Source organism: Giraffa tippelskirchi, chromosome 14 (genome assembly GCF_054371585.1).
Source record: "Giraffa tippelskirchi isolate mGirTip1 chromosome 14, T2T-mGirTip1v1.2.pri, whole genome shotgun sequence".
NCBI classification, from domain to species: domain Eukaryota; kingdom Metazoa; phylum Chordata; class Mammalia; order Artiodactyla; family Giraffidae; genus Giraffa; species Giraffa tippelskirchi.
The window spans coordinates 53,576,858-53,592,067 of record NC_137288.1 but is presented as its reverse complement, the minus strand read 5'-3'; the positions used below and the strand labels follow the sequence as shown (position 1 = coordinate 53,592,067).

Here is a 15,210-nt window from a genome sequence, read left to right as displayed (position 1 = left end):
AGCGCGCGGCCCGGCTCCGCCCCCCAACTAGGCCCTGCCCCCAGGCCCCGCTCCCGCCCGCGGGCCCAGAGCGCCTGGGGTCCCGCCCCGCTAGGGCTCTGCCCACTGGAGGCCACACCCCCGACCGGGTACACTCGCCCGGCCCACGCGCTGTGTCCTTTCTCCCTCTTCCCCGTCAGCATCTCCGGCACCTGCCCGGCAGCTTCTTGTTTCCACAGACCCTGCTGTCCAGCTCTTGCTCCAGGCTCGACTTGCCCTGGTCCCGGAGCTGGGACGTGACGTGCACGAGCTCCTCGAGTACTCACGGCCATCCTGGGAGGGAGCTGGTCTCCGCCTGGTTATGGGGTTGCCCAACTGATCGAGGCAACTCGCCGGTACCCAGTGCAGCTGACACCTGAGCCCAAGGTTGACGTCAGAGGGAGGATTTATAAAAAACGCAGGCTTCTGGGGTCTGCCCTCCCCTACTGAATAAGGGTCTCCAAGAGGAGAGCCTTCAGCCTTCAGCCTTCAGTGCACTGGATGCTGCACCCTTGGAGGGCCCCTGGCCCTGTGCTCAGCGCTGGAAGAGGGCAGGGGGCCCCGTGGTGCTGGTCCAGAGGGTGGTTGGCCAGGGAAGAGTGAAACTGTTTGGTGTCGTTCCGGGGCTCTAAAGGGCTCCGGTAACACAATCCTTTATGTCTCTTCACAGAAGGCATTCAGCAAAGAGGCAAAGTGATGAATAAGAAGTGTTTTACTAGACTAGGACGCTTGTAAGGCTTACAAAAGGGTGGGCAAAAGGGTGTCACATCCCTAGGCCATAAAATCAAAGGAAAAGTGGGGAGAGGGAGAAGAACTTCATTGTCTTTCTTGAGTAGACATCATGCTTCCATCATCAGTTCCTCCTTCAGGTTGGGCAGGGGAGTTTTTCCAGGCTAGGTACACAAATTACTGTTTTTTATGTGTGCAGAGAGCATGTCCGAGGGGTCATTAACACTGAGCTCATTGGGCAGGATGTGGGGCTCATTCCACCAGTGTTTTATTGCTTGGGGGTCATGCCCCATGCTTTTGTTGCATGGTTTTGTTGCTAAGCAGGCCTGCTTGGTTTTGTGGTTAAGTATACCTGCTTTCTTGAGTAACCATTAAATTACAGGGGTCTCCCATATTTTTCTATTTACAATCCCCTAGTAGGATAGACTACACCAAAGCTTTTGACTGTGTGGATCACAACAAACTGTGGAAAATTCTTCAACAGATGGGAAAACCAGACCACCTTACCTGCCTCCTGAGACATCTGTATGCGGGTCAAGAAGCAACAGTTAGAACTGGACATGGAACAACAGACTGGTTCCAAATTGGGAAAGGAGTACATCAAAGTTGTATATTGTCACCCTGCTTACTTAACTTATATGCAGAGTACATCATGCGAAAAGCAGGGCTGGATGAAGTACAAGCTGGAATCAAGATTGCTGGGAGAAATATCAATAACCTCAGATATGCAGATGACACCACCCTTATGGCAGAAAGCAAAGAACAACTAAAGAGCCTCTTGATGAAAGTGAAAGAGAGTGAAAACGTTGGCTTAAAACACAACATTCAGAAAACCAAGATCATGACATCTGGTCCCATCACTTCATGGCAAATAGATGGGGAAACAATGGAAACAGTGACAGACTTTATTTTCTTGGGCTCCAAAATCACTGCAGATGGTGACTGCAGCCATGAAATTAAAAGACACTTGCTCCTGGGAAGAAAAGTTATGACCCACTTAGCATATTAAAAAGCAGAGACATTACTTTGCCAACAAAGGTCTGTCTAGTCAAAGCTATGGTTTTTGCAGTAGTCATGTATGGATGTGAGAGTTGGACTATAAAGAAAGCTAAGTGCTGAAGAATTGGTACTTTTGAACTGTGGTGTTGGAGAACTCTTGAGGGTCCCTTGGACAGCAAGGAGATCCAACCAGTCCATCCTCAAGGAAATCAGTCCTGAATATTCATTGGAAGGACTGATGCTGAAGCTGAAACTCCAATACTCTGGCCACCTAATTCGAAGAACTGACTCATTGGAAAAGACCCTGATGCTTGGAAAGATTGAAGGTGGGAGGAGAAGGGGACGACAGAGGATGAGATGGTTGGATGGCATCATCGACTTAATGAACATGAGTTTGAGTAAGCTGCAGGAGATGGACAGGGAAGCCTGGCGTGCTGCAGTCCAGGGGGTCTCAAAGAGTCAGACACAACTGAGCAACTGAACTGAGTGGGATTAACTGGGCTTTCCTGGTGCTCAGATGGTAAAGAATGTGCCTGCAGTGGAGGAGATCTGGGTTCAATCCTTGGGTTGGGAAGATCCCTTGGAGGAGGGCATGGCAACCCACTCCAATATTCTTGCCTGGAGAATCCCCATGGACAGAGGAGCCTGGCGGGGTACAGTCCATGGGGTCACAAACAGTCAGACACGACTGAGCAACTAAGCACAGTAGGATTAACTATTTAATCACCTACTCTGTCCCTATCCGACTGGCTAACAGGGTGGATTACATTATTGATATTAGTCCATTTTTATACAGTAAGTAAATATACATTTAAAAAACCATCCCTGAAAATTATCTGAAAGCAATAATTAAGTGTACACAAGTTTAAGGATCTTATTATTGGCATTACTTACCGGTTAAATGATTATGATACTCCAGTGCAAAGGGCTAAACCAGCTATGAAAAATAGTATTATAGATCAGAGGTTTACAAACTTTGTATTCTCAGGACCCGTTTACACTGTTGAAAATTATTGAGTGCTCCAAAGATATTTTGCTTATGTGTGCTACATCTATCAAAACTTTTGAAATTAAAACTAAGAAATTTCAGAAATATTCATTATTTCACATATTGCTGCTGCTGCTGGTGCTGCTAAGTCGCTTCAGTCGTATCCGACTCCGTGCGACCCCACAGATGGCAGCCCACCAGGCTCCCCTGTCCCTGGGATTCTCCAGGCAAGAACATTGGAGTGGGTTGCCATTTCCTTCTCCAATTTCACATATTATGTACTCTCTAAAAAAAAAATATAATGTGAGAGGAGAATGAAAAGGCAAATAAGGTATTAGAATTAAAGTAAGGATGGTTTTGAGCTCAGGAACTACCTGTCTTGGGACTCCAAGTCCTGGAACTCCCAGGATCTCTAGCTCACACTTGGAGAACTAGCACTGCAGATGAATACCTTTGGCCCAGAAAGATATTCATGACATGTCAACATTTTACAGCAGTGCATGTATTTAAAATGACTAATATTTAAAACTGCATACAATTATTTTAAAAGGCCTGGAAAGAGAACTGTGGTGTAAGGAGTGGTTGTCTCTTGGTGAGATTATGAGCAATTTGTGTTGTTTTTTTTCTTTGTGCTTGTCTGCATTTCCTCATGTCTTTGCTTGCATTACTTAGGTAATAAGAAAAAGATAGTTATTTTTAATTTGAAGATCCTCTTTGATACACTCTAGAAGATCAAATGTCAGTTGCACCTCCAGGTAGCTATCAAGTGGTTCTGGACCTGTTTGGGAATTGAGAACTGCAGGGGTTATTATAGTGGCTATTTTATTTCACCAATGACCAGTGTAATGGCACCCCACTCCAGTATCCTTGCCTGGAGAATCCCATGGACGGAAGAGCCGGGTAGGCTGCAGTCCATGGAGTTGCTAGGAGTCGGACACGACTGAGCAATTTCACTTTCACTGTTCACTTTCATGCATTGGAGAAGGAAATGGCAACCCACTCCAGTGTTCTTGCCTGGAGAACCCCAGGGACCGGGGAGCCTGGTAGGCTGCCGTCTATGGGGTCACTCAGAGTCAGACATGACTGAAGTGACTTAGCAGCAGCAGCAGCAATGACCAATGCAATAGCCTCTTAGTAGGGTTTGACAGGCTTCCCAAGTGGTGCTAGTGGTAAAGAACTCACCTGCCAATGTAGGAGACATTAAGAGACTCAGGTTTGATCCCTGTACTGGGAAGATGCCCCAGAGGAGGGTGTGGCAACCCACTCCAGTATTCTTGCTTGGAGAATCCCATGGACAGAGGAGCCTGGCAGGGTACAGTCCTTGGGGTCGCAAAGAGTTGGACACAACTGAAGCAACTTGGTACAGCACAGGGTTTGATGATAGGGTCAAATGTCACCAATTCACCTAAGGTGATTCAATCATCTGATGTAGATGCATCAGTTGACTGTCAAACAACCACAGTGAAGAGGTTTCCTATTGCTGTTAACAAATCACTGCCTTAAAGCAACACCCATCTATTTTTTTACAGTTCTGGAAGTCCTAAACTCAGGCTAGATCAGAAGAGCTGTACTCCTTCAGGAGGCTCTCGGGGAGACTCCGTGCCCTTCTAGCTTCTAGAAGCTACTTGCATTCCCTGTCTTGTGTCCCTTTCTCCATCTGCAAGGCCAGCAGCACAGCATCTTCAGGTCAATAACCCCCCTTCTCTTCCACCCTCAGCCTCAATCCCCGCCTTCTCTCTCCCTCCGTATCTCAGCTCCTCTACACATCTCCTTCTCAGACTCTCTCCCATCGCAAGATCTGTAACTTTATCGTATTTCCAAAGTTCCTCTTCTCATGTAAATTGACATGCACAGCTCTTAGGGATTAGGATGTGGACATCTTCGTGGTCTGGGGTGGGTGGAGGCAGTGAAGCTAGGGGAGGGGGAAGTTGTCCTGCCCAGTATAGAGGGATAACAAGGACAACTGTAGCTTCTTACCTCTGGGTCTCTCTTCACTCCAGCCAATCCACCCCAGGAGACAGCAAAAGCGTCACCAAGGCACAGTGCTGGATGCCCCCCGGTAAGCACTCCAGTTGGTCTGGAGTCTCCACTTTGGAGCTTCATTAGAGGAGCGTGGGCAGATCGCCCAGTCCAGCCCATGGGAGGAGGAAGCTGGGCTTGCCTGGAGGAAGCATCCAGCCTGTGCACGACACAGCCCAGTGGAGACAGGAAAACCACTCTGTGTCCTGGAACAGGCCAACTGCGGCAGGCTGGGTACTCCAGTTTGGAATCCACCGCTCCCCTCTTCATGCTTTGCCTCCAAGAGACTCAGCTGAATTCACTGACTTAAGGATCTAAACTAAAGGCAGCCAGTCTACCAGCCTCTCAGCTGCCCCATGGGGGTAAGATCCAGGAATGGAAGGCCCTTTGAGGAGAAGCCTCCTTCCTCCATCCTCCCCTTGCTCTTCCTGCCCTGGTCTTCCCTCCCTGCGTTGTGGTGGGAATTACCACCACTCTCAAAAAAAAAAAAACCACTGAGTTCCAAAGGCCTCTCAACTCTTCCTGTTTTAAACATAAAGAAATGTAGAAAATCTTGAGGTTATTTCTGTTTTGTTTCAAGTTCTTAAGATCCTAATTCCCTCTGTGATGAACGGCTGTGAATCCACCAGGCAGAACACCCAAGGGAGCTCTTCCAAGGCTCAGGGCCCAGCAAACCTCTGGGGAAGCTGCCGGCCTGCCTGCTGGGAGAAAATGCTGTTTTGGCAGAAGATGTTTGCACAGCACTATCAAGGGCTATTGATTTACAAATCATTCTGGAAAGCTCCTAAGGCCTCTCAAATCATGAGTAAACACTACTCACGGCTCACTCTTGCCTACCAGATTAGGTCCAAACTCTGTAGCTTCTTTAAAATACTTTTTTTCAACTGTTTCCTTTTTTTCTGATTACAGAACATTTAAAAATTATGGAACCTCATGCTCACTGCTGGCCATTTTAGCCTCTGGAGATTCACCTTGTTTTATGTATATTCCTTCTTTTTTAAGTCACATGTAGTCACATGCTTGCGAAAAATGAAATGATGCCAAGAATACTTCACTGCAACATGCTTTTTTCCACCTGGCGTATCTAGAACACCTTTTCATGCTACTAAATGTAGATCTTTTTTAGAGGTTATACAAATACTCTCCATAAAGCCAAGGTGGTCTACTTGCATGCTTCATTCTTTTCCACTTCTGTATTCTGCATTTTTCCTTTGGCTTCCGACAGGATGTTTTTTTCCTCGTTGCATGAACCCTATCCACTACTTTTTTTCTAAGTTTATTTTATTGGAGTATAGTTGATTTACAATGTTAAGTTTCAGGTGTACAACAAAGTGATTAAGTTATACAGATTATTAATATCCATATTTTTCACTTTCCTATTATAGGCTATTACAGAATATTGGAGAAGGCAATGGCAACCCACTCCAGTACTCTTGCCTGGAGAATCTCTTGGACAGAGGAGCCTGGTAGGCTGCAATCCATGGGATCGCTAGGGGTCGGACAAGACTGAGCGACTTCACAATCACGCAATGGAGAAGGAAATGGCAACCCAATCCAGTGTTCTTGCCTGGAGAATTCCAGGGACGGGGGGAGCCTGGTGGGCTGCCGTCTATGGGGTCGCACAGAGTCGGACATGACTGAAGCACCTTAGCAGCAGCAGCAGCACAGAATATTGCCTCTAGTTCCCTGTGTTCTACAGTAGGTCTCTGCTGTTTATTCATTCTATATGTAATAGTTTGCATCTGCTGATCCCAAACTCTTGGTCCACCCCTCCCGAAAGCTCTCCCCCTTGGCAACCACAAGTGTGTTCTCTACACCTGCGCGTCTGTTTTGTTTTGTAGGTAAGTTCACTTGTATTGTATGTTACATTCCACATATAAATGATATGGTATTTGTCTCTTTCTGACTTACTTTACGTAGTATGAGCAGTCTTCATTGGCTGGAAAACCTTGTTTCCACTCTGAAACTCATGGGTATGAGCTGAGAGGCGAATGGTTCCAGGGCAGGTAAGAGGGGACATAAGACCGTATGTATCACAGCTGTGCTGTTTTATCCCACGGGGAGACACAGCAATTCTGAGACACGAGTTCTTTCGAGACTGAGCTGGGGAGGGCTAAACACAACAAAATAATTAAAACAACGATAAAACCTGTGCCAAAAACCACACAGGAAGGCAGTTGGTTTCCTATTTTTACCTGCTTGCCACCCTCTGCTTGTTCACTCCCTCGGAATTAGCTATGTTTTTGGACTTGGTCTACTTCTATGTCTGAAATGGAGCAGGACCCTATGGTCCTTGTCCCCCATGTCCTCTGCCTGCCTTCTGTCTGTGGAAAAACTAGCCAAAAAAAAAAGTTTATCAGAGAAATGAGAATATGCAGAAACAAGGAAAACAGTTGAGAGAGACCAAATAATAATAGTTTAATCATTAGGCATAGTCAAGGACCTTTGGTTCCTCCTCCAGGGCTACAGATAATATTCTGAGCTATATCCTGTGAGCTGTCTTATATAGGTCCTGAAACCTCCAGCAGGAAGTTAAACTGTATGACGACCCAACTGTAACCATGACATAGCTGCCACAATTCCTAGAACTGGCCTCAAGGAAATGGGAACAAACTGATCATGCAACTGAAGACTAGCTGTCACACTGATGACTAATTTCAAGGTTACTATCAGAGCTGTGCTGTTTCTGCACATAGCCCCCACCCTCAGCCTACACAAGCTGACGATCAGAGGAAAGAGTGGGCCTCTGGACAGAAGTCTATCCTCGCCTCAAATGGTCAGCATCCAAAACAAAGCAAGCTTTTGCCTCTTTATTGCCTTCTGAGCAGGGAGCAGCTGGGCCCCACTTCTGGTTACATGTTGGGAGTACACTTTTAATTAAGATGTTTCTTCATGAAACTTCCACCACGGTGCTTACTTCCAAGAGCCAGAACTTCTTGATGCTTTCTGGAGGACAAACTGCTCCTTCCACCATATCCAGCCTGCGGTGTCACTAGTTCAGGGAACCAGATGGCTTTAACAGGGCTTGCATCTGAAGTACCTCCGATTAGAATGTACCGTTCAAGATTTTCTGCTCTCTGCCCTTCAACAATGGCTTCAGCTTTTTGCCTTCAAGCTGGTCAAACTTACAAGTTCTGAGGTTTTTCTTTCTTTCCTTCAAGCTCTTTAAAATACAGGTGTCACATTCATCTCTTTCATTTTTAAATATCATTCCCATCTCACAAAGCATGTTGCTGTGATTCTTTTTCCCTTTTAGGAAAACAGAATTTTTGTATTCTCCAAATATTCCAGTTGGGATGGTTACACAGTTGTAATTAAAGCATTTTGAGATAGTTAAAAATATACTACTATAATTTATTTTAGCAAAACTGCTTACATAAGAATGTTCGCAATGATACAATATTTTGCCTTAAATCCTTATCACTAAAACCTAAATGCATGGATATTTATACATTCCTTAAATTCTTATGGACATTAATAAAGACCTGACAAAGGATTTGTGTGCAGAGAAACTACTTCCTACAAATCAACCAGTAATAAAAAGACAACACAATGAACACTTGAGGACTTCACACAATAAAATGTACAAATGGCCACCAAACATATTAGCAATGTTCAAACTCCCTAGTCATCAGAGAAATGCAAATTAAAAGCACAGGAAGATACCACTACTTGTCAGATACACTGACAAAGTCAGTCTTTGCAAATGTACTTTTTCACTGTTTAAATGCTAATGCTTCAACTCTAACCTTTTTAGCCATCTGATTAACTAGGAATTATTTAAATTTTAAGATTTGAAAAGGATTTTTTAAGAAGTTGTGAAAATGCTTTTTTTCAAAAATACAAGACTACCTCATGAATTTTAAAAAGTCAATTTCTCCTACATAAGATTTTGGGCTTTTATGTGTCAGAGATAAAATAAAAAATAGTTAACTTTTTGGATGGCTAAATATATACTTAGCATTGCTCAATTTGTAGAGTAACTGTCTTATTCTTCAGTCTGTTAAAATGAGCTTCATGGGGTCTTTGCTTGAGATTTTTACAGTTAAGTCTGCAGCATGTCTAATACGTAAAATTCATTTTCAAGACCTCATTACTGAGTAGACAAGGCTATTTTTTTGTCTTAGAAAAAGGTTGTTTCTCCCCAAATGAGTATTTTACCATTTTGCCACCTGCTCAAGTAAACGCTGGTGTTGGGCTTGGAGTCATGTGGGAGTGGAAAATAAAAAATTAAAAATAAATCACTTATCACACATTTCACTCTTATTTTTTCTATAAAAATATAACTCTTTATTAAATAACATGCACAAATATCAACTAGTCATTTATTAAACAGATATGATTTAGAACAAGATTTAAAGAAATACAAATCCTTAGGTACAATTTAGTATCTTGTTCATGATATTTGAATAGTTAAAAAAAAAATCACTGATTTTTAAGCTAACCATCCTTTATTTCTTTCAGAATCCTATATCATTTTAGGCATAGACTTCATTCCAAGTTTTTTTCTAGCATTTCAGAGTTTCAGAATATCTTTAATATCAAGAGCCCTTAACTACTTACTTAAGTATAAATTCCTCCGGAGAAGGCATTCACTTTTTTTTTTCCTAAGCTATTCCAATTAGCTTTGAGTCACTTTACAGAGGAAATCTGCAGAAGCAGAATCATGGCAGACAGGCTCCAGCAACTTGAGGTACCGTTGAAGAGGGAGAGAACTGTGGTTAGTACTAAACTGCTGGGGTGACTAAAAAATGCCAGATTTCTGCTTGCTTGGTTTTCTCTTCTGCAGCTTGTTCTGTTTGGCCAAACAGTGATTTTTTTTTTTCTTCCCCGCCCCCCATCACTGGTTGAACCATCAGAACAAAATGCTGTATGAACTTCCCCTTCTCGTATTTTCAGTGACTTCAATGCTCAGTAATCTGGTTTTTTTACTTTTAGGCAAAAGTATAAACAAAATTTGCATTAATTTTTTCATATTAAAAAGTATTGCTTTTATAAATTAGCTTTTAATGTTCCCAGCCTTAATAAACTTAACTTCAACAAAACCAGTGCTTTAAAATCTACCCTGCCTTTCTTGGCCTCATTTATCCAATAAAAAAGGCCAAAATCTTTCATCTAAATTTCTAAAGACTACTACATCCAATCTTTATAATAAAGTCCTTGCACTGTGTTATTTTTCACATGTGCTGCTTTATTGCGCATGCCAAGTACAGTATGAATTAAAATATAAACTGAAGTAAAAATTCAAAACCCCTAAGCTTAATATATACCTTTGCACTCAAAAACTTCAATTTTACATTCTTTCCCATTAGGTGGGACTTCCAACTTGCTAGCTGAATTTAAATTATTTTATTCCTTAAATATTCTCTTTACTTCTATTGGAATAAAAAACATCCAGTATTATTTTATAATTCAAGAAGGTATTTATGGTAAGTTCTGTAAATTTTATTTCATATACTTATGATCAATTTTACATATAACCTAATTTTCTTTCCAAAAATCTTTAATAAGTTTAGCAGCAGGTTTCAAATCTGAAATATTCCTGAACATTTAATTGACATCATGTTATAGGAGAAACTGGACTTTTCCTATGTATATTGCTAATTATTTTACTAAAAAACAGCATACCAAATCTTACTTTAATTATAAAATTCTGAAAAGTATATGTTTTGCATCTTGATACAAGGAAAAAATACAACATATTAATTTTTCATAAACATTGCAGAGGTCAATAGGAATATGCCCATTGCTTTTACTTATTGTGACTACCAAGTATTTCTTTCTTGAGTACTCAGTTTTTATTTAAAAGTGCAAAGGTTATTAAGCTTAAAACATTATATTTGAGCAATGTAAAAAAGTTTTACAATGATTTAACATGACCAATAAAATTTATTAAACATATTTACATGTATTCACAGATTCTTTCATATTTGAGTATTAAAATAGACATTTACAATTTCAGAATTTTCATTCAAAGGCATTTTTTTGAGGGAGGGAGGAGAATAGGCTCTATCGTGAGATGAAGAAAGAGCTGTTTCTTTGCATGACTAATTCTAAATAAAATGTCCAACATAGTAAGCCAAAGGTCCTACCCTGGGAGTCTGGTATGAAACACCTTACACTACCGCCAGGCATCACTGTGGAGAGGGTTAAATTATAGGAAGCATGCAGCTAAGTCACAGTCTCTACAATCCTGTGATGGTAACAAGCTAACGCAGACACGCATGCCTTATTTAAAGGTCCTGCTACCTCAACACACTATCACTACACTCCATACCATACAAACTACAACTTTGGTCCAATAAAACATTAGACAAAACAGTTTTACAATTATCTCTTTGTATATGTTTTGACTACCAATCCCTTTGTATACATTTTGACCATTAATTACAAGATTTACATCTGCACAATATGTATAAAATAAGTTATTAAAAAGGAAGACAATATTAAAACTTTCAAAAAGAAAGCTATACAATTAACTTACAGATAAAATAAACTGAAGAAATTTTGTGCCAAGTTTCCCTTCCACATTAGAAACTATTTGGTAGGAACTGCGCCTTTTAGTTTGTTGATCTATTTTTGTAGACTGTGACAGAACCTGAACACCCGCAGTCACCTTGTACACAGAGCGCTAACAGCTTCCAGCGCCATTAGCAGCCCCTCTGCTCCCTACTCAACTATGACGTCTGCCAACGGGCTCCAATGTGAGTCACCTTCCACCCATATAAATAGTAGTTTTCAGTTAGAAACTGCTTGGATCTAAGATCCAAAATAAGTCTTTTCATTTTTAATAAAATGACAGTGTTTACTACATCACCAACTTTAGTTGAACTTTACTAACAATTGTGAAGGCATACTATCGTATTTTTGTCAAAAGGCAGCATTCCACAGCATAACACTCTTGAGCCTCATTTGTTTAAGACACCACCAGGAAGTAACAGCTGCTATATAGGAGTCAATTCAAAGTCATCGTTAACATCAACCAGGGGAACGTAAAACTCCTGAATTTCATAGATGCTGATAGATTTATAGGTGGCAGGATCAAGTTCCTGGAGTTTGAGCTGCCATTCTAACCTCTGGACGGCATTTAAAGCTGCAGCTTCATGCTGTTGCCTCATTAAAAGACAGGTCTATTTAAGAGAAGAGAAGAATTGATTATTTATTAAAAACTGCTTTGTTTAAAAATTAATCTCATGTATTGTTTCTTTAGGGAGCAAAATGGATATACTAGGGTATGTGAAGTTTCTGAGTTACGTCCATTTCTGGTTTACCCTGTCTGTATCTGCATCCATACACCAAATCCTTCTGGGCCTGGGACTTCACACTCACCTAACAGACTTCAATTTGAAACTGTTCTTTCGAGCAATAAAATTTCAAATTATCAGAATTATGAAAATCCAAGGAAGAGTGCTCTTTTTAAACGATTCAAGCCAAACAATTTTCTTTACAGACTACTGGCAAAATAACATTTCTTCTCTCCCTGTTCTCCCCCTCCTCTTGTACAAAGGATAACAAGCATGAAGACCCCCTTTAGAAACGGCTTTTTCTGTGGCAGCTGCACCTTTGATACTAAACTGGACTCAAAAAATGGGGGTGAGGGTGGGGTCCTTTTCTTCATTTATCTTCCAAAGTGTGACCAGTGTGATGATTCACAGCTTACCATCTTTCGTTTCCTAACCACTCCTCTATCACACAGCAACAGTTTCTGTTGATGAAGGGGAAGCATCCAGTTAAAGTGAACTTCTAAACATACATACCTTTAATTTGTCGAATTTATCATCCACATCTTGTAACCAAGACATGAACTGTCTTGCATTAAAGCGATCCCTCACAGAAGTTTTACTGTCATCAGACTGAAACAGAGTATTAAAATAGTTGGATATTACAAAATAAAATAACCTACTTTAGAATCCTACTGCTCTGTGAGTCAAAAATGTCTCAAAAAGGCATGTCATATGATGTATTAAATGCCTGTGACCTTATTAACATATATAACTGATCATGAAACTCATTTTAATGTGAGTTGGCTCAGACGGTAAACAATCTGTCTGCAACTCAGGAGACTCGAGTTTGATCCCTGGGTGGGGAAGATCGCTGGAGAAGGTAATGTCAACCCACTCCAGTATTCTTGCTTGGGAAGAATGGCCAGAGGAGTCTGAAGTGCTGCAGTCCATGGGGTCGCAAAGAGTTGGACACGACTGAGCTACTAACACTTTCACTTACCACATGTCTGGAGAAAACAACAAGGTGGGAGACAGGGCTTTGGGGCTGACATTTCTCCCAGGACCGATTCCTTTTTTTAGGACCTAGTCTTTGGAAAGTTTATAAGGAAATCCTACACTGACTCTTAATAATACCAGTTTTGGTATTTCTTTAAGATAGGCAATATTCAAATATCAGCTTTGTATCCTATTGTGTAATCTCAAACTGATTATATACTCCTTCAATTTTCTATTCTGTAAATGGGGTTAAGAGCATCTCTTTACATCTTGTTTGAGAATTGACTTGTGAAGGCCTCGTTCTAATGCCTGGGCAACAGGCAGCACTGGGCCCACCAGGCCACTGCCTCCATGACTGCCCTGCCCAACCTGACCACCAGCACCACCATAGGGGTATCCAGGCCTCAGGCAGCCCCACTACCACACTGCCCACATTCTGAGCTGTGACCACTTTTGCCCTGGTCTTCAGGAAAGATGTGCTATTTTAAATTTTATCATTCAGTCCTTTTTAATATTACAAGTTCATCTGGAAAATGAAGAGGTCTGATAAGAGAACAGCATACCCAAGGAAGTGGACTTGTTCCTTAGACCCTCTGCAGCTCTGTTCACCTGGACAAGCCTGCTCCTCAGTCGAAAGAGACTGTCTACCAACTGTAAGGCCAGCTGTACAAGGACGGGCAACAGGCCCACAGTCATTCTCAAGATGATGACTACATTATTCTGTTGACTGTGGCGTGATCCTTTTTAGTCTTTGATCATTCTGGGTTTACTAGGAAAACTCACTTCTTTTCAGAAATTCTCTTTATAACCTGTCTGGGACTCCTTTTTTCCTTTTTAAACAGATGAGAAAAATAAACCCAGAAAGAACTAAGTAATTTTCTCTGTAATATACCACACATACTTGTGTTTCTATGGTTGGCCTGATTTAAAACAGCATTTCCTGGGAATTCCCTGGTGGTACAGTGGATAAGAATCTGCCTGCCAATGCAGGGTACATGGGTTTGACCCCTGGTCCAGGACGATCCCACAGGGTGCAGAGCAACTTAGCCCTCAAGCCGCAGCTGTTGAAGCCCATATGTCTAGAGCCCATGCTCCTCAACAAGAGAAGCTCCCACCATGAGAAGCCTGTGCGCTGCAACTAGAGAGCAGCCCCCGCTCTCCGCACTAGAGAAAGCCTGTACATAGCAATGAAGACCCAGCGTAGCCAAATAAATAACTGATTTTTTAAAAAAACCCCAGCATTTCCTAGTCTTTTTTGGTGATAATCTTTCATTGTCTTGTGTTTACTCTTTTATATTCTCTTTTGACGGGTGAATTTCATCCTGGTTTATGAGCCACAAAAAAATTCTGACAACTGATGTCTGGTTCTGGATTCCTAAAATTTATATGTGGCAGTACATGTTTTCAAACTACAGCTACAGTTTCCCATAGTTCTTTTAATTTATCCCAACAACACCCAAGATCCAAACAAAGCCTGGCCCTCTCTCAGCACTGACTCAACCTGGGTTCCACCTGCCGATTTTTTTAGCTTCCAGCTTTAAGCTTCCCAGTTGCTCAAAGGTCAGGATCGAGGTATAAAATCCATGACAGAAACAACTTACAAGTTATCTATAAAATGACGCTATCTTAAACACACACGTATCTGTTCTGTAATTGTCTTGATTTAATGATATAAACCTGACTTTCAGAGGGCCAGGTGATCTAGAAGTGCTTCACTCATTTTCGCCTTTGTGCTTTACTGACTGCTGAACTCAAGTTTGTCCTAAAGATACCAACTACCAGAGGCGCTGCTGTCCTGGGGGCACTGAGGCAGCAGGGAGACTTTACCTGGGCATCCAGGGGCACGCTGTACACTTCTGCATCCAGGAGAACCGTGCATGCGCTGAATGGCAGTGTCTGATTTGCCAGTGTCCTTGCAGCTCTGTAATGAACCCGAAGAACCTCTTGTTCATTGGATACAATGAGTTTTTCCTAGTTGAGCAAAGAATTAAAAAAAAAACTCTTCAACAACTTGTTTTTCCAAAAAAAATCACTTAAAATGTTAAAAGAACTTGAATCTCAGAGCAGTATTTCCTTCATAGTAAGGCTGAGAAATTTGAGAACTCTGATAATTCTAAAAGTAAATTTTCTTTCCAAAATTGGCCCTCTCTTTTTAAAAATGATCTTTTGAAAGTGTACAATGATGGCTTTCATTAATAATATACAGTCATCTGCTGGTATCTGTGGGGGATGAGTTCC

The 15,210-nt window shown here is 41.7% G+C and overlaps 1 protein-coding gene across 11 annotated transcripts in view; it reads right to left on the bottom strand.

Moving 5' to 3' along the window:
* Positions 1–9,019: 9,019 nt before the first annotated feature.
* ANKRD12 (ankyrin repeat domain 12) overlaps positions 9,020–15,210 on the bottom strand; it is a 96,621-nt gene continuing 90,430 nt past the window's right edge. For all 11 annotated transcript variants that reach the window (XM_081561626.1, XM_081561628.1, XM_081561619.1 and 8 more), the window contains 3 exons: positions 14,800–14,943; positions 12,511–12,606; positions 9,020–11,883 (listed from right to left, as the gene is read on the bottom strand). In XM_081561626.1, coding sequence (XP_081417752.1) covers positions 11,698–11,883; positions 12,511–12,606; positions 14,800–14,943 — 426 coding nt within the window. In that variant the 3' untranslated portion in view covers positions 9,020–11,697. The remainder of the gene's footprint in view (positions 11,884–12,510; positions 12,607–14,799; positions 14,944–15,210) is intronic.